This window comes from Onychostoma macrolepis, chromosome 09, assembly GCF_012432095.1.
Source record: "Onychostoma macrolepis isolate SWU-2019 chromosome 09, ASM1243209v1, whole genome shotgun sequence".
Taxonomy (NCBI): domain Eukaryota; kingdom Metazoa; phylum Chordata; class Actinopteri; order Cypriniformes; family Cyprinidae; genus Onychostoma; species Onychostoma macrolepis.
Genome location: NC_081163.1, coordinates 25,279,090 through 25,304,553, shown reverse-complemented (window position 1 = coordinate 25,304,553; position 25,464 = coordinate 25,279,090). Strand labels below are relative to the sequence as shown.

The window sequence follows — 25,464 nt, the reverse complement described above, 5'->3', positions numbered from 1 at the left end:
GAAAAGTCAACTGATCGCTTTTTACAGTGTTAGTTTGGGCTCCTCCTCAACGCATATAGAAATGTTGTCAAATCTCTCACACATCCAGTCGGTTTTTGCATTTTTTTATCATGTAGACAACAGGTTAAGTAAAAATATTAATATGCAAGAGCGAATAAATATAGCAAAATGCTCCTCTTTATAATTATTTTTCTAGCTGACTGATGAGCTTATGGATGGCCAGTGGTTAGGAATTGTTACGTGGCATTGTTTACAAGCTTTACAAGATTTCCAGTTTGACACAGAATGAGCGATTACATGAGACATTTCAATAAGTGTAGGCTCTCTTATAAAATAGCCTACCTTTTGATATTAATTCACATTAATTTCATACTATAATAGAGAAAGATATAATGGGTTCACTTGCCGCTTGAACTGAGGCGCTAAAGCGATTGCACCTGCCGCAGTAAAGAGCGCCAAAACCGTATTTATTTTATGAATTTTGTTATGAATTTGGCAGAATGTTAAAGCTGATACTTTGTTTATTAAAAAGTAACAAAGCACAAAGCTTATTGTGATTAGTGGACAGCAAGTGCGCTGCAAACAGGCTAATATGAAGTTCACGCATTTACAGAACTCAGCATATAGACTAAAGAACTTGATAACAAGAAGCCATATTAGCAGGGGTGCACATAAGTTTTTCAGCCTGGTTCTCATATGAGAACCTGGAGATTTGGTTTGGTCCTCACACGGGCTATGGCATGTAGTGTGACCCATAAAATATAACTCTAAAAAAAATGTATTAATAATAGTGATAATATTATTGCACTTTATTTCGTTTTTTTTTTTTTATAAAATTAAACTAAAAATAATGAACTAAATAATCAAGTGTGATAATACTATTTTATTTTAAAATAAAAAGGGAGTATTACATACAAATGCAATTATTTTATAGTAAACAAAAATAAAATGCTAATATTTTTATTATTATTATCATTATTTTAATTTTCATCATTTTCAAACGTAAAATCAGCGAGCTTTTATTTTGGCGGGTTGCCGGCAAGTAAATATTATGCGCTTCCGGGTTTAGAGCTGCTGATGGAAGAGCGTCAGTGAATGAAATGTTACAGTTTTGCTTTGAAAACGGCAGCGGTAGCCTAGATTGTGCTTTCAGTTTGGATAGAAATCTTATACAGTACAGTTTGTCGATCTAAAATGGTAATTGTGCATTAACAGCTGTCAACCATGTCGATACGCAAATGCGCTGTCAGAACTCATTTACACAGCGCATTTTTAACTTTGGTCGCGCATGCGGACCTGCGAACCAGTTATGTGCACCCCTGCATATTAGTAATGATTATAAACGAGAATTATTAACGTTATTGCCAATATCCACACAGCTGACAGCTTTACAAGTTGTGCATGAAATAGACACTGCTTTTCTGCACTTTAACTTTGCACGTCTCCGTCATTTTGATCTCTCGCGCTGCACGACTGAGCTGCGTTTAGCAGGCATTTCAGCAGAGATGAGGACTGTTTGAAACTCTTTTTTTCCATTAAAACTTTGATGCGCATCGTCTCAGTTTAATACGTGGACGTAAAAGATGTGATCGCAAAACAATCAGGAAAAAAAAAATCACCATTGGCGACCTCAGCAAAAACTTCGCAATGAGTTTAATATTTTTGGTCGCAAATGCGACCGTTTTAGTCGCAGTCTCGAGCCCTGAATTGTCAAAATTATTTATTTTGATTTGATTGCCAATCAAGCGCAAGGTAAGATGCAAGCAGCTAAATATTTAAATCATTAAATGTTTTATAAAATTATTGTCTAGAAATGTTAAAACACTGGCAAGAACATCCAGTGATGCAAACTACTTGACTTTGCTCATATTGTTGCATTCTGAATTTTGAATATATTATTTACGCGATTGTGCAATTGGTAAATTGCCACAATATCTATTTCACGCAAATTATTCGAAAGTGAGGCCTGTAAGCCCCACAGCATGGCATATGTTATTTTAAGTATGTATTCTTTGCATGTTCAGGAACCTGAGGTCGCTGTGCCCTTTGCGTTCCAGCACCTTCCGATTAACAAATTAATTACTGGCAACATGCAACAGTGCGTGTGGCCGTGCTATATGATTCTGAGACTAGACCTCTCTTATTTAGAAAAAAAAAAGCTTACCTCTTCCACTTTGTCATCCTGGACCTGATTATCAAGTCCAAGTTCTATTAGGTACAGCACCATACACAACACATGTTCAGACATGTTCTGATGATCCATCCAGATCTAAACAAACAAACAAAAACAGTTAACACAGGTGAAAAGACAATGGGAAAACCATTTATTTACTTCTACTAGATGACCAGACATGAACATATAAAATGAAAACAAGTTTTATTCCATGATAAGTTTTACCTTGTAAAGCAATGTAAAGATGACAATATGTAGGGTTTTGCAGTGCAGAAGGCGCACCAGTCCTTTATAGCAGGGGTGCAGAGGGGTCCTCTCCTTATAGGGCGGCCAGGGGTTCCCCGTATGAACACCGGACTGTTTCAAACTACAAAAAGCAATCATTAAACAATGCAAATGGCTTTAGCATAGGTTCCATACTAATACTAAAAAAAAAAAAAATTATAAATATTAAACAAATCATTTTGGGTATTTTTAAGTGTAATCCTGAAACGCAACATTAACCAGCATTTGACACGTATGCTAAAATAATATTTCACACCAAAATAATTCTATCCTCATTTATTCACTGATTTTTTTTTTTCTTTTCATAGAATGCAAAAGGACATATTTAGCAGATTGTCCTAGCTGCTCTTTTCAATGTGATATAAGTGAATGGGGCTGTCAGTCTCCAAAATGCCAGCACCATAAAGGAATTATAAACCTTGTCCACAACATGTCAACTTAGAATTAAACAAAACAGAGTCTGCATTCACTTTCCATTAAAAGGAAAAGGTTGGCCAGTAAATTCCCAACATGTTTTGGTTTTGGATCCATATTGTGTTTAAGGATATAAAGTACAGTATGACACACTTTGTAAGTGTATGATTCCAGTGATTTACAAAATTAAAGACTTAAGAATTGTTATATTAGTCAAAGTATAAACCACGTTACAATGCACAGCTGATATTATGGAGCCACAGAAGACATGAATGCAGCTGATAAAATGCAAACATACACAACAACTGCAAACAAAAAAAAGTGTGCTTGAGAAATACTCTAGCTTTATCAGACTTCAACACAGCTGCCCTGCTTTAAAGACATCACTGACTCCATTAGAATTGAAAGGAATGTGGGATATAAAATATTTAGTCCTCTTGACAGGTAATCCATCATCCAGCGGCCGGACACAAGCACAACCAAAACATATTCACAAACTGGCATGGCCAATGTCACATACAGTGTGTCCGCTGAAAACCACTTACAGTACATGACATCTCTCTTTCTAACACTTACGGATTTCATGTTGATCTTGCAGCTATTGCAAAGCTATCATTTAACCAGGCCACTGAATTTACAGAAACTAGAATACGATTTCAAAGACAAGATGACAAAGAAAAATAACTTCTATTTTAGCTGTCATTACTAAGGCCATGCATGCTATTGGTGAATGTTAATGCCAGGGCTTGACATTAACACATTAATTTTATATTACACTAAAAGATCTCAACATTAATGCTTGTGTGGGACAAATAGATTTTTTGAAGGGGCGAGTGAAAGAGAATTTTACTAATCTGATTTAAATGAAAATTTTGGTGAGAATGACTCTGATTTTATAATATTTGGTGTAAACCGTAATTGATAATAGATAATCAACAGTAACACGGTCACACCAGTTATCTGTTGTCTGTGTGTGAAACAATCTTGAGGAGAAATCAAAACAAATGAACGCAACTGCACACAGAAGAAACATACTACTGTAAAAATGTAACTTAGTTACTTATACATTTATAACAAATAGCCTAGTTATGCAACATATTAACAAGAGACTGAAGCGCAAGGTCTCTAACATCCACCAGCTCCGTGATGTCGTCATGGAGGAGTGGATGGAGTTCCAGTGAACTCCATTCCCAAGAGGGTTAAGGCAGTGCTGGAAAATAATGGTGGCCACACAAAATATTGACACTTTGGGCCCAATTTGGACATTTTCACTTAGGGATGTACTCACTTTTGTGGCCAGCGGTTTAGACATTAATGGCTGTGTGTTGAGTTATTTTGAGAGGACAGCAAATTTACTCTGTTATACAAGCTGTACACTCACTACTTTACATTGTAGCAAAGTGTCATTTCTTCAGTGTTGTCACATGAAAAGATATAATAAAATATTTACAAAAATGTGAGATACTGTATATTCCAGAAGTAAAATGAATTTAAATAACAGTTTTATGTTGATTTAAAAAAAACAAGCTTGTAGCAAAATGGCTAAGTAAGTAAAATATAACAAAAATAAACATAACTAAATATCAAGTAAAATAAACAAATAAATATCGGAATATTCAATAGAATAAAATAAACTTGTCTTGGAATCACTTTTTTTTTTTTTTACTGCCATACATATGGAAAATCCTCATGTGGCTGAGATGAACAGGAAATGAGTTAATGTTTGTGAAGGCTGTGGTTGGAGAGGGAATCTGTATTTGAGGTGTGATATCGATTCTCTGTGACATGACTCTAATTGGGAAAACCCATTTCAGGTCCAAGTCCCTCCATGAACACTTTCCTCAGAACAAGAAAAGTAGTGACCCTGAAGATAATTCCCTCTATCACAGAGCAACCCTCAAACTCAAGGTCAACAGCACAAAATCGAGCAATTTACAGCTCCATAGGTGAGTTTGGTTTCAGGATGATCAATGAGCACATTTCAGAGAGGCTCCACCTCAGACTCAATGTTTTACAGCAGTTGTTTACCAGCATTACTATATTAAACAATTCATAGAGTCTCATTTCCTCCTTTGTGATTGCCAACTATTAAGTGAATTTATGCCTTATCTAGTAACAGGAAAATCGCTGCCATAATATTTACAAAATTCACAGAATTGTATAAACTGTGGCGGATTTGTGTGCGTTTATAATCTGTACCTTAAGGAATCTGGATTTGCGCAAAATGAAGTGAAACAAACGGTGCATAGTGTTTAAATAATAAAGTGAATGTTAAAATGAGGAGGTCTGGAGGATTTGAGCAACTCACAATGCTGCGTATCGATCCATGGCTGACTGCACATCTCTGCGGTACACTGTGCGTAGAATCACCATTATAGGGTCAAACTCTTTCTCCCAGACTTCCGCTGGAAAACACACATGCAGAGAGAATAAATGCAGGGTGTTATTTATGAAAAAAAGAGGATAGTTTTGAAACAGCCTCAGTCTGCCACCATGTGGCGAGAGCTGAGCAATAAGCTTAATGACCACAATACAGTCATTTAGTAAACATAAAAAATGTTTTAGAAAATGAGCAGAACACCAGTATAAACTCATCGTTTAAACGCTGTATAAATCTTGATTACATTTTTTGAATGAATGGATCAACCAATCCTGATATTTAGTTGGCATGTTACCTAAACTCGTGTCATTAGTCACAGTGACCAGACTATGAAATACATAAATACAATTTGTTTGTCTAATCAGCATAAAAGAACGATTTCTGATCGATCATGTGACATTGAAGACTGGAGTAAATGCAGCTAAAAAAAAATAATCTTTTTGAATGTACAGAAATCCGTTTGGTCACGTTCTGTAACAGGTAACAGAAACAAAAGACACAACTATTGCTAGAGAGCAGATGCTTCTGCCCTAATGCAGAGAAATGTGTCGAACACCACAATCATAGAGTCACATTGCCATCTGCAGGTAATGAGAGGTACACACATCATCTCAAAACAGTAAATTTACAGAAAAAAAAAAAAATAGCCCATGATAGTCTATATGGCAAAACAATACGGTGTGTCACCTTTAGGCGTGTACATGCCCTGCTGCATGGATCCTCCAGGCTCAAACACTGGGGCTTTAAAATCAGCTACAGCAGACAGCATCTCTTCAAAACTACAGCTGCCCGGCACCACACCACTCTTAGGGTTCGGATTCTCCGGGATCTACAGCTACAGTCAAGGACAATCATCAAACTCCAACTAATGTGATTAATATTAAACAATTTATCATTAGCTATACAGTAAGGCCTGTGTGGCTGTGAAAGTATTAGTCATAATTTTTCTACTTTCTCAGGCCAATAAGAAACCACTTTTTTTTTAATTTTTTAAATGAAACACCACTTTCACATGTGAAATCAGCAACAGCAAATCTTCCAGATGTTTGAACATACATGCCTTGATAACAGCTTCTTTACATAGCTGCATTATATTACGATTCGTATGCTCAATTTTGATAAAGGGTCTCTTTTTGGACTGAGGTTCTTTCTGGAATGGGTCATAGTATTTAATTTAGCTAAAAAGGGGGAGGAAAGATCATTTGAATCTCATTATACAAAACCAAGCACAACTTGACACGCTTGCAAAAACACAATCAATGCAGAGTACTTATTGAACTTCCTGTGAGTACATCATGTTTTCATGGTGAAAGGATACAAGATCTAGCAAGGAACTGTGGGTACGATCATTCATACACAACTGCGACACCATCTCCGCTCTCAAAATCTCATCATCAGACATTCCTGCAATGACACACACAGAGATAAAGACATGAGTTAATATCTCCATCTCTCTGAGTTTCCGGGGGGCGAGCGGGGGAGCAATACACATGAGACAAGCTTGTGCTATCACACTGTATGACGTGAAAGTCAGCTAGCTTTCGAAAGGGTTTCGATTCACACAGAATGTTTATAGAACATGCTTTCAAAATGCAGGTGTGAGTCCCATTAATTTTAATAGCTCATATTTATAACCAACTATAAGTGAATATAACTGTATACAGCACTCTAAAAGTGTCATATTCTAAAGCTGTAAGAAGCCTTAGATTCACTGATCAGAAGTAGCACGTTTTATTAATAAATCTTCTGTACGATGTCATATTACTGAACTTCATTTTGTCAGCAATATTGAGATGGAGAGGATATGCACCTAAGTGTATTCTGAGACTGCACAGAATGACCAGGAAGGTCAGCGCCCCCTCCAGCATGGGTCTCTCCTGCTCCGAGTCCAGCACTGCGTTCTGATGCTGAGACGCCATCGTCAGCAAATCCACCACCTTGAACCTGACGTAAACACATAGCTTTTAGTAGCCATCACTGAGTGTGAAAACACAATCAAAGACAGAAACGTTGTCGCACCTCTCAAACACTGAGGAAATGAAGTAATCTGGATCCAGTCTAGACGCACACACCTGAAGACCAAAAATAGACTGAAATAAGTCAATCAAAATACTATTTAAAATGGCAGCCTAATGACTAAGCTTAAAGGAATAGTTCACCCAAAAATGAAAATTCTCCTCATGTTGTTTCAAACCTGTAAAACCTTTCTGACCCTCTATAGACAGCAAGTGAACTGAAATGTTTCCAGGCCCAGAAACAATGACATCGTTAAAATAGTCCATGTGACATCAGTGGTTATGAATGAAGGTCTTACATGTTTGGAACAATATGAGGGTGAGTAACTAATGACAGAGTTTTCATTTTTGGGTGAACTAACCCTTTAAGATAAATTACTATTATGTCTCAGGAGGAAACATTCAGGATCCATTAACAGTCAGTAAAATATCATAGCCAGTAATGGTTAAAAACAAATTATAACGAATGCCTTTGCCCTCAATGAATGATGTAATTAATTATTCAGATCAAATTGTCTACTGAAGAAAATTTGCTGCTGTTTCCAGCATCTTCTAACAACTTTTACCTCAAAGAAAATTAAACAAGAAAGGTTTAAGGAAAAAGAAGGAATATTCCTCACATTATTAAGCCATAAAAATGGAAATATGAGAAACACAATCATGTTGTCTAAAAAAAAAAAAAAAAGTTAATATCTCTGTTTTGATGCTGTAAGTGACAATTCTATAAAACCAAACCAAACAAAATCAAAAAACGGCAGAATGGCTTTGACATATGAACAAAGTGGTATAAATAATTAGGGCTGCCAATTGATTACAATCAAAATAATTGCATGATGTGCCAAATAATCAAAATAAAAAAAAGATGTGGCAAAGAATTTTGGACCCTGGATGAACACCTATTTCAGTACAGAAGTGTTGGGTGAGTGAGCGAGAGCGTGTCAGCATGTTACCTGCAGGAGGTAGATGTCTGGGTCAATCATGGAGTTACAGAAGTGAGACTGGACATAAGTCATGGCCTGACCTTTAATCTGCAGCCCATTTCTCACCCACATATTACTATGGATCTCAGACAGGCTAGCCTGCACAAAAACATGCACACACACAGATCAACACATGGGTCCCGTCTGCTTATCACACAGTGGCATTAGGTGAGTTCGACTTGAAGCACGGCTACAGACGGAGACCAACGAGAGTAGCCACTTGCAGTCGGGGGCGGAGTTGACAACGGAGCCGTCAAACCGGACACTTTCTGCTCACGTTAGTGACGCTCACGCGGTGCTTGCATACTCCATCACAGATGAAGTGAATAAAATGCAATATTTGTCAAATACACAGACGTTTCAGAAACGTTTTTATGAGCAACAGTCTTTATATACTGCTTAATACAGCGCCGTTCAAGAATAAAGTTAAATGTAAATATACTATTTAAATACTAATAAAGTGGGGGTATATATGCTTTCATCAGTGTTTTATGATAAATGTGACTCAATATAACATTGCGACTACAGTTAAAAAGTTTTTACTGTTCTAAAAACAGATTTATGAGCAGTATTGGAAATGAAGATGTTAGAAACACACGTCATTGTTGTCACGTGGTGAATTTGGCCAATCGTGAAACGGCCGTGTCGTCATCAGCACTCCTGCAGTCGCTCTGGAGAAACTGCGGTGGCTGAGTCAGCCGGCTGCTCTCGAAACGCTATCGCGGTACTTTGATGCCACACGTGACAGTGACGTGGCGTCGGCGTCGGTTCAAGTCGGACTAAATTTCTGACCGGCATGCACTGCTTCAAGTCAGCCGCCGATCGGTCTGCGCAGTGCTGCATGAAGTCGAACGCACCTATTAGCTTCATAACACTGTCACATGCCAGAAGTGAAACACGAGACATCAGTGAAGATTTATGACAAACGGCTGCAACATTACACAACACAATGTCCTCTGCTTCAGCTGCATTAACACACTGACTGGCAAAATGAAGCCTTGTGTATGGCTGTAACATTTTAGCACCTAGATCCAAATCAAAAGCACTCTATTACAGAATAAATGGCATCAGAGGTCAGAACTCATTTACAACTCTGGGGAGTCCTAATTCATAGGATTTTCTTTCTTCCATTGAAACATATCTTTTTGTGTTTTACGTGTTCTGCAGAATGTCCAGGTTATTTCCATACCACACAAGTGCATGTGCTTTACACAGTCACATTCCAAAAAGAACGAAAAAAAGTGACCCTGGACCACAAAAACCAGTCATAAGTAGCATGGGTATATTTGTAGCAATAGCTAAAAATACATTCATGGGTCAAAATGATCTTTTATGCCAAAAATCATTAGGATATTAAGTAAAGATCATGTTCCATGAAGATATTTTGTAAATTTCCTACCGTAAATATATCAAAACTTAATTTTTGATTAGTAATATGCATTGCTAAGAACTTCATTTGGACAACATAAAGGGGATTTTCTCAATATTTTAAAGCTTATTTATTCAGCTTTCAGATGATGTATAAATCTCAGTTTCAAGAAACTGGCCCTTATGACTGGTTTTGGTCACATATAACACTATAACATTATCATATGACATGTTTGTGTTCAAAACTCAATTCATAACTTAATTCATAAATTCACTGCTCTGTCACAAGAAACAATTGTGCTTAGTGTCGGGGGCACCACAAGTAACCTGTCCAAAGGCATTTTTTAAACTGGAATAGATTGAAAAAAAAAAAAAAAAAAAGCATTTGGCAAACTGAAAAATGACGGTTGGCAAATTTCCTGTTTTATTTAACAACTTTTTAAAACAAATTAAATAGTTTTAAATGTCTATTTATTTTTGTATATAGAAACTGTAATATTTTTGTCCCACACACAAAGCTATCATATGACCTTGAAATTTAGCGTGCAAGTCATATCTGCTCCTTTTATGAGATATGAAAGCACTGGTAACTGACAACCATAACTGTGCGTTCACACCGCCGCCGGCGAGAGCGTCAAAGTGGCCGGAAGTCATTAATTTTCAATGTGAGCCAGCGGCGAGAGCGGCACGTCTTGGATGGTGAGGGCGTCGAGGAGAGTTGAAGTCAGGTCAACTTTATGGTAATGAGTTATGACGCGGTTGGGCGGCAAACAATCGGAATGTAGAAGTCCTCTTCTTGAGAGGAGTCCAGAGAACGCAGTCATGTAAACTTTGGTTCCGACCACATTAGTTCCCAAGCATTTTCACGCTAGAACGCTTGTTTTTCAGCGGGAATGCAGTTCATTTGCTCAAAACAACACCGATTTGACCAATTGGCATTTATTGGTTTATTTCGTTAGTAAACATGTAACTATAATTGTAACTATAAAGTTCTTTCCATTTATCAATTTCTTAGTTTCACAATTAAAATATTTCATGAGGTTAATTTATACCCTACTTGTGGTCAGTCTGCACAAGATCAACATCCTTGTTTCCTTTTCGGCTCCTTTAAATACAAGACCAAGCATTCGATCGTCAGAGCATCAATGAATCTTTCTATAGCGTCGTTGGCAGGGCGGCCAGAGCGAATTGACGCTCTCGACCGTCGGCGGTGTGAACACACGGTAAGAATTTGTCTGGTCTTCGACATGAGGGTGAATAAACGCTGACAAAATGTGCATTTTGGGTGAGCTACTGATTAATTTTACACACAATCAGATGTTCATTTTCAGTTGATTTATTCTGCTCTTATCAATCTCTTTATTCACCTTCATTGTGTATTACCTGTATCTGAAGAGGGTGAACCATGATCTTCATAAGCATCTCCTGATCAGGAAGCAAACTGTCTAAATCCAGACCTTGACACTTCACTCCCTGCAAAACATCAAAAAACAGATCAGTTTATAATCATGCTCCAAAAAAAAAAAAAACAGACCAACTGCTGGACCCTATTTAAAATCTGATTCTGGAGCAGCTCCTCGCTGAGAGTAAAAGATCAATACATCATTGATAAACTGTCATTGATTTTTTTAATGAATCTCGCACAGTTTTACAAGTAGGAGTGACAAGTGAGACAAGTCTTTGAGTGAGATGTTGAACTATTCACTCATCCGATTTTTCTAAAACACTGATCGATTCAGGAACACCACTACTGCAGGTTCTGAGTGTGTGAGACTGTCAAGCTCACCTTGCTGAGGAACATGGCATAGTATCTATGGAGAGGTAAATGAAAGGTCAGCTGGTTGAGGGCAGGCTGTGACACAGAGAGGGAGGGGGTTACTTACAGGTTCCACAGTTATCAAGACAATCTTACAGTGTAAACATCAAGACTGTACCTCATCTACAAACCCAATGGCATCAAACCACATCTGAAGCGTTTCCAGACAGTACCGCACCACTGTCTTAGTGTACTCTTGGGTTTCCTGACAATAAACAACATGTTTAGTCCATACACATGCCTCTTTAAAACCTCTAATAAGGGGCTGTTCACACAGAATGCGACTTTGAATTCCACTGTGCTGCTTTTCCATTGTTTTTTTAATGTAAAAATGCACTAGATGGACATGTTTGATCACTGAACAAGTGTTTCATGTCTTGTGCATGACACAGTGCTCTCCCACATTCTACTGCTTGCATTTTGTAATGCAAAAATGTGTTCTGTGTGAATGGCCCCTAAAAGAAACCAAGATACATGTATCTAATTGTACTACAACAATAATTCTAGAAGACACAAACCTGCAATAATACATGATTAAATGCTAAAATAGAACTCCGTATGTAGCATCTAAATGAGAACATTTTAAAAATAAAAAGATGCTGGAGTGTGATGCATGTAGAGATGACTAGCCTCACTTTGACTTTGCAGTGTGTCAGGAGACCCCACATAGGTTGAGCACAGGCCTCCAACTCAGCTGCAAATGCTGCATAATACGTCTGAGACTCAAACTCCACGTGCTCATTCAGCTCTCTCTTATTCAGATTCATCCCTAACACAGCAAAAGGCACAGAGAGGAAATCCATAACATCAGAGTGAATTATTGACTCGCTGAGATCAAGTTTCAGCTGTAACATAACCTACATTGCACAGAGTTCTTTAATTTTAATCAACAAGCCTTAATGACCTTTATAAAATGAATAGCCCTGAATGCTTTTTACTACGCAGTTAGCATTTAAAAAAGACATTCAAGGCCAAGCCATATTCTAAGTGCAGTCACAATATCGATAGCCGTAACTATTTTACAACAAAACACAGTCTCTCATAACTCACTGCTTAATTAAGCAAACACTAATTAATTTGCATTTTGCTAAATAAAAACTCTATGAGTGCAGGATTTTCTCTCAGTTACTGACCTTGGAAGAAGGAGACGAAACTCATCCATAGCAGCAACAGAGAATGATCCTCCAGGAAGCGTTTGGCCACACTTTGGTGCGAGAGGATATTAATAAAATCACTAACTAAAGGCCAGTAGGTGTTATTCTTCAAAAGAGCTTCACCACAGTTCACCACCACATGACGATTGTTCTCCTCATCTGTGACAGATTAAAGACATTTCGGGACATTCAGTAGCCAGCCATCCTATAACTTTGCAAACGGTGCATGGTATACACACTACAGCATAGTAGAAAGCCATTTCGAACAGCCTACACTGTGTTTGTTTTGTTACCTTGCAGTTCGCTCTTGATAAGGCAGCTCTCCATCATGTAGAGGAGCACAGTGACCATGATGTCCAGTAACTGGCACTCCTCTGTGACGTGTCTCGCCAGCTCCTCGTTACTGAACAGCTGCACGCTGATGTGAACTATGCGGTTGGACATGGTGTCCGACTCGTGACTCTTCATGAGGGTCTTCATGATGAAGGCATAGTGTTGTACAAATGTTTTTGTGAACGTGATCTGTGGCACAGGAGAAGGAAGTCCATGTTACGGATTTTGGTAAAAAAAAAAAAAAAAAATTATATATTAAATTATTACTACTATATAAAAAAAATATTATTTATAGATTATGGACCAGCTGCATGAACTATACCGTTATGTAGTGGTATAAAGGGACAATAAGTTAAATTTACATATTTGTAGATATTTGGATCCACATATTTGTTAGACTTAGATGAATGATGATTAGGAAAAATTATTTCAATGCTTTTCCCTCGTGTTCCTATCGCAAAAGTACTGCTTTCCCTCGCAAAACATTTGCGTTCCCTCGAGAGCCACATATCTCCATCACAAAAGTTTTGCGTGCAAAGTTTCTCAGGGAACGCAAAAGTTTTGCAAGTGAAAGGAAAAGTTTTGTAAACAAAAGCACTGAAGTATAATTTTTCTGCCATCCAATTTTTTTTTTTTTTGACCATCACCATGTCTCTTAACAGAACAAACACTGAAGGTAAACTTCATATTATGTGACTACACATTACTTTATGGAAAGCTTACAACCTACTAGCTACAATCAGTCTTAATAACACATGGTGCAACAAGATAAAGTACAACGTTGGTTACTAGTAGTTAAGAACATCTGGTACAACACTACTCATATGTACAAGGTCCAATATTAACACTCCCAAAGTTGCAGAAAGAATAACAACTGGAAACAACTCAAAATTTACCAGCAATTTAAAAAGTTAATTTTGTTCATTTTGAATCCTGCATAAGTAAGAGTTTAACAGCATTACATACCTTGTAATCCTGATCTGGCAACATGTTGAGCAAAAAAGTGACCATCTTCTGTGGAAATTCATACTTAATAGTCCAAAACAATAACTCTTCTAAAAAACATTTATGTTTCAGGGTGTCCATTATGGATGGATCTAACAAAACAGGAAAAGAGCAAGATGATGTAATCGTTTTGTTCCATTATTTGGGGAATAATTTTTCATGAAATTTAAGAATGATGAGATGTAATGGGATCTACCTTTGGTACTGCTACTGAGCTTCACTCTCTTCCTCTGGCCCACACCCTGCAGCCCATCCGGATCCTCCTGTCAAACATAGACATGAACCACTTTTAATTTGACCCACTCTTCTCAACAATGAGCACAGCTAAAACAATTCCCTTTGACAAATCAGTTCAGCGGCCAAAAAAAGAAGGCTGCATTCTCTACAATGACAAAGGGAAGACACACCCTGCTGTGCTTGTTTTGACTGTAGGTCACATTTTATCTATCCTAGTCTGTGTGCCTACCTCTTTGCTAGAGTCCTCTTCACTGGCAGCAGCAGTAGCTCCTAAAATAATAACAAACATGAAGAAAAATATCATTACCAAAGTTTCAAACATGTCTCTCCCTAATGACCAATCAGGAATAAAGCACAGAAGAGGCAGCAAGGGTTACCCAGTAGACTGAGCGCTCCTGCCCCAGATGGAGTGTCTGTTGCCCCAGCTCCTGCTCCTTTCTCCTCCACTGACACCAGACCTGAACTCTTCAATGCTGACAGATACTTCTCATAGTTCCTCTTTGCATAAACATTCTCCTCTTGACCTGTGGGTGTGGGACAATATAAAAGTGTGAACTTGAAAATGAGTTTGTGTTTTGAGGATATTTTTAAAGGGGGTCATATGAAGTGTGAAAAAGAACAGAAAACATCTTCCTCAGACAATAAAGCCCATTAAAAAACAACTTAATTAAAAATAGTTGATGATGTGAAAAGCCAAATTACATCAATGCATAAAAGTCAGTAACAACAGTTGAGAAATGTTAAGTAATGGGGAAGTTGGATTTAGGATACACTTTCAAAAATAAGGTTCTAAAAGGGGATTTTTTGCAGCAATGCCACAGAAGAACCATTTTTAAACAATCTTTCAGTGAACAGTTCTTAAAAGAACCAATTGTTTACTGTGGAGAACATTTTAATAAACTGAAGAAACTTGTTCCAACTTAAAAAAGCTTTTGTAGAATGGAAAGGTTCCATGGATTGAAAAGGTTCATCATGGAATCAAAGATGCCAATAAAGAACCTTTATTTGTAAGACTGTATGTGCTATTATCCTAAACATTTGTGACCCTGGACAGCAAAACAGGGTCAATTTTTTAAACATCAGAATAAGTCAGCTTTTTATCTGAAAGCTGGATAAATAAGCTTTCCGTTGATAGTTGATAGGTTTGTTAGGATTGGACAATATTTGGCCGAGACACAACTATTTGAAAATCTGGAATCTGAGGGTGTAAAAAAAAAAAAAAAATCAAAATATTGAGAAAAATCGCCTTAAAGTTGTCCAAATGAAGTACTTTGCAATGCATATTACTAATCAAAAATTTGATATTTACGGTAGGAAATTTATAAAATATCTTCATGGAACATGATCTTTACTTAATATCCTAATGATTTTTGGCATAAAAGAAAATCAATAATTTTGACCCGTACAATGTATTGTTGGCTATTGCTACAAATATACCCGCTGCTACTTATGACTGGTTTTGTGGTCAAGGGTCACATTTAGTTAACTAACAGAAAGTTGCCAAACATTGTGACGTTTATGGCTCCCAAAAACGCCAAAGTTGAACAAGATCCATGATCACTGCACATTTCCATGCAGTAAATATCGGTATTTGTTTCACATTAGAAGACAGAAAATCATAAAGGTTTTTAGATATATAGATATACAAGTTTTTAATGGCACGGCAACAAAAACAGACTTTTTAATTGTAAGGGTGAGAGTGTGGAAATGGTCAAAAAAAAAAAAAAAAAAACCCTGATAATACAAACCCAGGAAACAAAAGGTAATTAAAAACTCAATTAGCTGGGAAAACAAAAACAAGATGCATGCAGACACTATTTGAACAACTTTACTTTTTCAGCTACACTACAGGCAATCCCAACACATTTCAGACATACTCACCCATGCTCAGTTCTTTAAAGGTCTGCTGATTGGTTAAGATCTTGGTGAGAACAGTGCGCATGGCTCCGCCCATCTTGGTGAGCTCTTCTAAGAAGGATATGTGCGGCTCTAACTGCTGCAGAACCTTCTGCAGATCTCTGTCAGCGGCCGACTCTGCCAACACATGATAAGATGTTTGTGTGTGACAAAATAAAGCAGCATATGTTACCCCAGTGGGCACGATTAGCAGGCTCAGCCAGTACACGCCATACACATAGGGCTAATATTATTCAAAAGCACAGGGATAGCAGTTGACATTATTTCACATTGCTGATGATCTTATTCATTGCTGGGATTTTTTTTTTTTATATCCTAATTGTAAAAGCAAAGCATTTTTTTTTCTTCTGATCATTTCATAAGCTGAATCCACTGAACCAGCTCCAAACTAAACAGAGACCCCATTAAATGAAAATTGAAGCATTGTGGCTTTTAGTTCATGTCTATGAGCTTTGAGGCAATCTAGTGTATAAATGAACAGAATAGCCTTTAGCTGACAAACACATTTAAAATATAGAATTTCTCCAAAAGGAAAATGGAAGTACTCTGAAGTAGTTACAGCAGTACATGTGCATTAAAAATGAATGAAGACTGTTGGTAACTGAACAGTTTTGATTCCCATTAACTTCCATTATACAGACAACAATATGGGTAGACAATATGGATAGACATGGAAAATGAAAAATATGGAAGACAACGGGTACAGAAAACGCTTTGATCACCAACATTCTGACAAAGAATACCTCAAGATTTACTCACCCTCAAGCAATTCAAGATGTAGAAGACATAACTCTCACAAATAGATCCTCTGCAGTGAATGGGTGCTGTTAAAATGAGAGTCCTAACAGCTGACAAAAACATCATTATAATAATCCACAGAAACATCTAATAATCATGTCAAGTGTAAAGCTGTAACAAACAAATCCATCATTAAGACGCTTTTAACGTCAAACCATTGCATCCAGCTAAAATAAGAGTCCTCTATTCATAATATTGCTTTCTCCAGGGAAAAAGTTGTCTTGTCTGAATAAGGAGAGATATGCACAGACCAAGCACAATTTACAAGGCAAAACAGTCTAATACAGTTGTTGGTGGATTTTGATGTGAGAGGACAACTTTTTCACTGGATAAAGCGTTATGTATTATGGACTCATATATTGGTCAGAATAAGTGATGAATAACTAAGTGAAAGTTAAACTGCCTTGATAGATTTGTCATTGTTTTTTTTATAAACATGCAGCTTTTTACTTCACAAAATGTTAACTGATGGACTGGAGTGGTGTGGATAACTTGTGGATTATTGTAATGTTTTTCTCAGATGTTTGGACTCTCATTCTGACGGCACCCATTCACTGCAGAGACTTAAGTAGTGAGCAAGTGATGCAATTCCTCCAAATCTGTTCCCATAAGGAAACAAACTCATCTACATCTTGGATGTCCTGATGGTGAAACTTCCAACAAATTAGATTTTTTTTCTTTAAGGTGTGATATGGTGTCCTCACCTGGCTCAGTGTAGCCGTCTCTCAGGTACTGAATGATAGTGATGATAAACCGCGGCAGCACCATCTCAGACATGAGCAGCAGATCCCGAGGGACTGATGGCACATTCTCTCCTGTTTTTAACCGATGCCTACTGCAAAACCTGTCACACAAGAGCACTTGAATCAGAATTTAACATGTCAGCTAAGCTGAATTTGCTGTTTAGTGTACAAAAATTCAATTTTCATTATGATAATACAAATTCATTTACTGGAAAAACCCCAGTCTTGCCTGCATTAAAGAACATTTTAATCCTATCTATCTGATGTCTGAGGTCACAGTCTGTTTTCATAAAGGTCAATGGGTCGATGCACTACAGAATAATCAATTCTTCAGGTTTTTCACTAGCATAGAGGAGGTGTAGGAATAAAAGATCTGAGATAGATCATTATACAACAGTGTATTTTACCCATTCATTTTCATTGCTGAGAGTTCAAAAATGGGCAGAGCCAAACCAGCCAGCTCAAAGGTGAGAATCAGACACTTAATTTTTTTTTTTTTTAAATTGGGAATGCACTATTTATCCCATGAAGCAATGTAACAGACACAATGTAAAATTTACATTCAATATATTTAATGGCATCTACAAGTCAGTTCTAAATTATAAGCATAAAAACAATACTCTTTATTGCAAAATGTTTATAGAAATATGCAAGTAGACTGGGAGTGTGGAGAGAAAGAGTCAATTACACCAATCACAATGCTTCATGGGAGTCAGTGGCTGCTGCAGAGTTTATTTCTTGCAGTTTTCTTTTCCATGGTAACAGCGACTTCTGTGATTGGTCAATCTCTGTTCAGAATTATGGGTAGTGTATTTCCCTCACAAAAATACCAGCTATTACGTCACAGTGAAATGCAAGCAGTGACATTTTCTTTCGCATTACGACACATCAAAGTATAAAGGCTTAATGAAAAATGCAGAGTGAGGACTAAATTCTAAACATTGGTTGTTGATTGGATTTTGAAATGTGGATATTCCACTAAAAACATGGAGGCAGATGAATGACCAAATGGTTTTGGAGGGCTGAAACCACTGACGGAAACAGCAGCATTTAATTAGCACTTTTCGGGTGTCGCGTTTTGAATTTGTCAGCATCTAATTTGTGCTCACAAAGTGGATAAGCTACAACAGGTAAATGTCAGCTGTGTACATGCTAGGGCTGGGTTGACGATATTTATTTTTGGATTTTAATTGATCTTAATTTTGATAAACCAATATCGAAGCGTACATCCTATTATTCTAAGCTGTTTCTTATGTTAGAACAAAATTTCCAAACATTACTTGTAGTGCTTCTCCCATCCAATAATTGCTATTGTTGGTTTTGATATGAAACAGCTAACAAAACAGTCTTAGTCACTCTTCCAATGAGGCGAGATGAACTGAGCAGGCTAAAGCGGTCTAAGCAGTAGCAATTTTTGAATCTCATTTTGATTAATTAATTGATTAAATAAACTATTTTTGGTTAACAGCTAAATGAATGACAAAGCATTTCAGTGCATCACTTATTTAAGCTCTGGAACCCCACAGTGCTGTTTTAGCATTTATAGCAGCTGTCACGTCACATCGCCACACCCTGGACCACAAAACCAGTCTTAAGTGTCAATTTTTCGAAATTTAGATTTATACATCATCTGAAAGCTGAATAAACAGCTTTCCATTGATGTATGGTTTGTTATGATCGGACAATATTTGGCCGAGATACAACTATTTGAATATCTGGAATCCGAGGGTGCAAAAAATATCAAAATATTGAGAAAATCGACTTGCATGTATATTAGTATATTGCAATGCATATTAGTAATCAAAAATGAAGTTTTGATATATTTACGGTAAGAAATTTACAAAATATCTTCATGGAACAAGATCTTTCCTTAATATCCTAATGATTTTTGGCATAAAAGAAAAATCAATAATTTTGACCCATACAATGTATTTTTGGCTATTGCTACAAATATACCCCAGCGACTTAAGACTGGTTTTGTGGTCCAGGGTCACATATTACTGATAACCTAAAGATCAAGCTGCAAGAAGGACACACAGTGAATATCTTCTGTAAACTTGGCAGTAAACATGGCTAAGAACACCATGGATTTTTAAAGAAGAATATTTATATAATAGAGATGACTGGGTCTAGTGGACAGTCACTTTGAACCAGAAAGAACATGCAAGTAGTTTGACATCATTCTCCAGAGCAAAAGCAAAAGCGTTAGTGGAGCTGATGTTTTTTTTTTTGTTTTTTTGTTTTTTCACACTACACTCCTTCCAAGAATGAAACTGCCAATATCCTCATTCCTGTACAGCAGAACAATTTGTGATAATTAAACCCTTTACTGATCAAATACAGTGAGTCTTTTGAGCTTCAGCTGACAGCAGTCATATCCGGCCCCCATTTGTGAACCTCCACACGTCTGTCTATCTATCTCGCGGCACAAACGTTAAAGTGAAGGCCCTGTGCAGTGTGTAGTGTGAGAGGAGGAAGGGAAAAGACCTGTCACTGACCCTGTGGGTGGGTTAAAAATAACCCAGACTGTGTCACTCTCTGTAAGGCAGTGATCAGGTGCCACAGCCCACTCTACACTATTAACCCCCCCGACACACCAGCCCTTATGTTAGTGCATATATCTCAATCAAAGCACAGCTGTGCCCAAAACCAAACCAGTTGCCACACTCAACATTTGAACTGTGTTGATTCGGAACAAACCAACACTGTAAAAATGATTTTTCAAAATTGTAAAAGTCTTTCTAAATCTTTCTACTTTAAAATGTCACATTTGAATGTGTTACTTACAATTATTTGTGACATTTACTAGCAATTTCTGGGTGAAAATTGTTTCAAAGAAAATCCTACACCATTTTTAGTGCATAAAATGCTGGAAATTCTGGCAATTTTTGACACCCAAATATTTTCTTGATTTGGAACATGTCTTTGGTGCCCAGAAACACCTATGGTATAAACCAAAGTTCACTACGTTAGAGGGCATTTTCGTTTGAGATTCAAACCTGCTAATTCTGGAATGTCTAATTCTGAGGTCCATCAAAAATAATGCTGGACTAAAACACCTCTATAATATGATGCTGATTTAGAACACGCTAGTGTTTTCATTCTTTCTGTCTAGGTAGGCAGCAGCACACTAAGTTTGTGACAATGCCCAAAAATGGTGTCAATTCAGGATGGATATATGATTTAATGTCCCAATCAGCACGAAAGGTTGGACACCTATGATATGATGCCCTAGGTAGTCAGGTCACTAGTTTGAAAATATGATGCACAAAAATACAGCAGACTTAGAAACACTGATATCCATTAATGCCTTAATTGGTGAGGCTGCTAACTAAGTTTTGAGACTATTATGCAAAAAACACTTGCCGAGTCGGGATGTGCCTATACATGGTTTCCAGAAGCAATGTCTAGGTAGACAGCTCATTAAGTTTAAGACTGTGATGCCCAACATTTCTGCTTATCTGTGGTACTCCTATGACGCTGCTGAACCAGATTGCAACTATAATGTGACATCAACAAGCCATGTTATGAGGACCAAAAATTGTGCTGATAATGATGACTACGTAGACAGCGTACATGGTTTGAGAATATTACACCCCCAAATACTGCATATTTAGAATTCACCTAATATATCATACAACCAAAAAGTTGCATGGGTAGTCAGCATGCAAGGTGTTGTGACTGATTGCTCTAATACTGCTGCAGATCTGGGACATGATTATCTTATGATCAGTGTTATTTTATCATCATTAATACACAATTATATTTTTGTTAATATTGTGAATTAGATTTTACTTTTAATTTCCGTTTTTATTTTGGTTTTACTTTAATATTATGGATCTAGTAATTTTGTTTGTCATTTTTATTATTTTAGTATTTCAACTTACACTAAACAAAAACAAAAAATGTTGCCTTTTTACTAGCTGACATAAAACATGTTTACTTTTTCAAATTTATTTCAGTTAAGTTTTAGTTAACATGACAGTCTGGCTGTTATGTTTTAAATATAAATAATAATAATAATAATAATCATCATAATTATAATAATAGGTCAAGACAGGCAACTTTATGATGTAATCCCCGAAACAGCTTCTAGCTCTGGATGTGCCTATATTATAATTCACAAAAAATTATGTGTCCGGTAGGTTTGGGACTATGACGTTAAAAAACAGTTCATTCGGAGTACTCTTTCGATGCCCAACATGCAGCTGAACCAGAATGCAACTACAAAAATGATAAAAATGATAAAGATTTGGAACACACTGCTGGAGAAACAACAACAACAACAACAAAAAAAAAACAGACCGAGTAGACTCACAAGTTTAAGACTAAGATTTCCATTATATGAATTCACCTACAGTATCACGCTATTAAAATGCTGTCTATGTAGTCATCACATCAGACTGGAGACTATGACCCTTAAATTCTGCTGGTCATTTGTGACCCTGGACCACAAAACCAGTCATAAGTAGCAGCGGGTATATTTGCAGCAATAGCCAACAATACATTGTATGGGTCAAAATTATAGATTTTTCTTTTATGCCAAAAATCATTAGGATATTAAGTAAAGATCATGTTCCATGATGATATTTTGTAAAATCCCCTACCGTAAATATATCAAAACTTAATTTTTGATTAGTAATATGAATTGCAAAGGACTTCATTTGGACAACTTTAAAGGCAAATTTCTAAATATTTTGATTTGTTTGCACCCTCAGATTTCAGATATTCAAATAGTTGGCCAAATATTGTCCTTACCTAACAAACCATACATCAATTAAAAGCTTACTTATTCAGCTTTGAGATGATTTATAAATCCCAATTTCCAAAAATTGACCTTTATGACTGGTTTTGTGGTCCAGGGTCACATTTGCGATATGCATGTGTTATGATGCTCAATAATAATAATAATAATGTCGAGATTCACATTATGATCTCCAGAAACGCTGCTGATTTTGGCTGCGCCTAATAGCCTATGCTATGACGCCCAAATCAGCGGCTGGCTCAGGAAGCGCCTAAACGCTGTCCAGGTAGTCAGCTCACTGTCGAGGGTTTGAGACACAACCCCTGTCAGTCTGTGAGTGTCTACTAACCCGCTCTCTCTCATCACGTTCCCGTCCCCGCAGTCACAGGCCCCGCCGGCCTGACTCCGGAACATGTTAAAATCGTGGCCCGTGTGATCGCCGTTATTGAAGCACTCCGCACATAACGACATGCACGGCGAGATGCCGCAAGTCCGGCAGCGATATGCCACGAAGTTGGCAGTCCACACCAGTCCACAGAGTGTGGCGTTATCGTAGGACCGGACGGTCCGGCAGAAGTCGTCGAAGCCGTCACCCCCAGCCAGCAGCCATTTACACCACTCCAGAGCCTCCGGGTCCGAGCCCCGCTCCGCGTTTAGCACGCTATCCAGCAGCTCCTGCAGTTGCCGCAGCCCCGAGCTGTTGTCGCTTCTCTTGAGGTCTGCCTTCAGATGGGCGGCGGTGGATTTCTTGTCCCGGCGCAGCAGCGACGCCGCCATCATGCGCTACGGGTTTGTTGTGCTCACTTTATTTTGGTTGTCTTGTTGCTGTGATCGCGGCGCTTCTCGCAAGATCTTGTTGCTACGGCTCTCTTGAGCGTCTCGCGAGAGTGGCGTGAGGCGGAGAACTAAAAGAGGCAGAGGGTTTTATGTCCATAAATGTAAATATACTAAATGTAAACCCCATTTGACATCTTCAAACAACAATTGAAGTTGTATTTAAATACAATTTCATCGTCTCTTGTTAAATCTTTAGTTATTTATGTTTGACTATAAATAGGCTACACATGGTTAATGCTCATGAATATGTTATGTGAAATCAGAATTACAAAGTAATCTGAACTACTTGGGTAAAGTTGGTTTTATATTGGCATATTCGGACTTCTGCATTCAATTACTTTGTTAACCACTAGCTGCAGCTTGTAGCACGATGACGTAGCTGAACTATATCCACTACGTCGTAGTGAATGTTTTACTCGCATGCGCTGTAGTAGGTCTTGAGTAAATTCATATTTTTCTTTACATTTAATCATTTTGCAGACGCTTTTATCCACAGCGACTTAGTCTAACGACTTGGTCTAAGTGAAGTCTAACGCAGTACATGTAGCAAGGGTTTTTGACCTACATTACAACACGCGATGACCTACATTACATTACAATGTAAAAACTTTAATGTCTAAAATCATTAAAACCATCCACGATGTTTTCGTCTTTACAACTTCAAAGCTTTTCTTTTTTATTTATTTATTTTGAATAGCCTGCATTTCATATATTATCGCCAGGATTCCCAGTGTTGTATCCATTATTATAAGGATACAACAAGCACTGTAACAGGATTGATATGCAGAGGTTGTACTGTAAATAGCTAATTAAGATATACATCACCCTGACAGATTTAGCCTAAATGTCTTTTTGATTGTATCCGTCATGTTTATTTAAATTTATTGCAGGGTAATGTGTGTTTCATGTGTTTTACATGTAACTGTATGTATATATGTTCTATTTAGTTTTTATATAGGTATTACAAACATTTTCAATAATAATAATAAAAAAAACATTCAATTTATATTAAGACTTTACCTCGCTAATAACGCCACAATCAGGTCAAAGAAATGTTTTATTAGTTTATTTTCACACTATCGTCTGATACAATACAAAACACCAAATAATAAAAAATAAATATACCTTACATACCAAACTTTTTCATTCAAAACTATGCTATTGTTGTTTATATAAAGTTTGAATAAATGAGTTTAAAATCACAGTATTATATTATTTGTGTACGCCTATGAAACACATATCTCGTAATTACAGTTTAATTTACATTAAATACTAGCTTCAATGACAGCTCCAATATGCGCATGCTCATTAAAATCAAATACTGCGCATGCGCGTCAAACATCCAGCTATGTCATCTTGCTACAGGCTGCAGCGAGGACCTCTTGGCATTCAGCAGACATTCGCAAATAAGTATGACATTAAAACAATACTTGACCATTTTGATCGATTGTGAAAAAAATGTAGTAGGTTGACAATGATGTTGCTGATTAGAATTTGCAAAAATAACTTTATTGCACATATAATTAGAAAGTTATTGAAGGCGGAAATGTTTGAATGTTGTGAATGTGCGAATATAAAACCAACTTTAGCCCTACCCAAGTAACTGAACTGGGTCAGAGCTGACAGCAGGCTGAAAAAAGTTATAATATAGGGCCTATATAATATTCATCACAAGAAACAGCTAAACCAGGGAAACAAAATCATTTCTGAGATTAAATGACATATGACAGATATTCTAATTGTGATAATAAATGTAAATATACTAAATAAACAAGAAAGCTATAAAAACATCTAGAACCTGTGTCATGTTTAATATTATTTCTTAATATACTTGTATCTTTATTTGTGTGCCCTCTCTCCTTCTTTACTCTTTTCTGTCTATTTCTTGAGAATTTTGAATGTTATATTACTTCTGTTAACTATTAAGCCATAATTCGTGTATTATTGAACGTTTTTTAAAAATGTTTTTACATACTGTATTTTCTGTTTTGTACATACTGTAATCTTTGTTATTATTGCAATAGAAAAAGGAATTAGGCTACATTTACTTTTCAGTCAGCCGTTTACATTTAGCAGATATTTTTATCCCATGAGAAACAGTGCAATACATTTATCATAAAGGAGCCAACAACATTTTACATTGCCACAAGTTTTAAGAAGTTATAGTACAAAATGCTACAGCAGAGGTTTTGAATAAAGTGCAGTAAATCTTTTAATTGTTTAAAAATGTGTCTCTAATTGAACCGATATAATGAGTCTCAATAA

General features: G+C 36.9%; 1 protein-coding gene across 1 annotated transcript in view; it reads right to left on the bottom strand.

Moving 5' to 3' along the window:
• ubr3 (ubiquitin protein ligase E3 component n-recognin 3) overlaps positions 1-23,422 on the bottom strand; it is a 74,494-nt gene extending 51,072 nt beyond the window's left edge. Inside the window, exons 1-21 of the mRNA XM_058786447.1 lie at positions 22,712-23,422; positions 17,580-17,719; positions 16,042-16,194; positions 14,538-14,684; positions 14,390-14,430; positions 14,120-14,186; positions 13,885-14,015; positions 12,879-13,107; positions 12,565-12,744; positions 12,067-12,200; positions 11,550-11,636; positions 11,402-11,467; positions 10,999-11,088; positions 8,218-8,346; positions 7,272-7,324; positions 7,063-7,196; positions 6,571-6,656; positions 5,940-6,081; positions 5,181-5,277; positions 2,399-2,540; positions 2,165-2,269 (exon numbers count right to left, since the gene is read on the bottom strand). Coding sequence (XP_058642430.1) covers positions 2,165-2,269; positions 2,399-2,540; positions 5,181-5,277; positions 5,940-6,081; positions 6,571-6,656; positions 7,063-7,196; positions 7,272-7,324; positions 8,218-8,346; positions 10,999-11,088; positions 11,402-11,467; positions 11,550-11,636; positions 12,067-12,200; positions 12,565-12,744; positions 12,879-13,107; positions 13,885-14,015; positions 14,120-14,186; positions 14,390-14,430; positions 14,538-14,684; positions 16,042-16,194; positions 17,580-17,719; positions 22,712-23,142 — 2,784 coding nt within the window. The 5' untranslated portion in view covers positions 23,143-23,422. The remainder of the gene's footprint in view (positions 1-2,164; positions 2,270-2,398; positions 2,541-5,180; positions 5,278-5,939; positions 6,082-6,570; positions 6,657-7,062; positions 7,197-7,271; positions 7,325-8,217; positions 8,347-10,998; positions 11,089-11,401; positions 11,468-11,549; positions 11,637-12,066; positions 12,201-12,564; positions 12,745-12,878; positions 13,108-13,884; positions 14,016-14,119; positions 14,187-14,389; positions 14,431-14,537; positions 14,685-16,041; positions 16,195-17,579; positions 17,720-22,711) is intronic.
• Between the last annotated feature and the right edge of the window lie 2,042 nt (positions 23,423-25,464).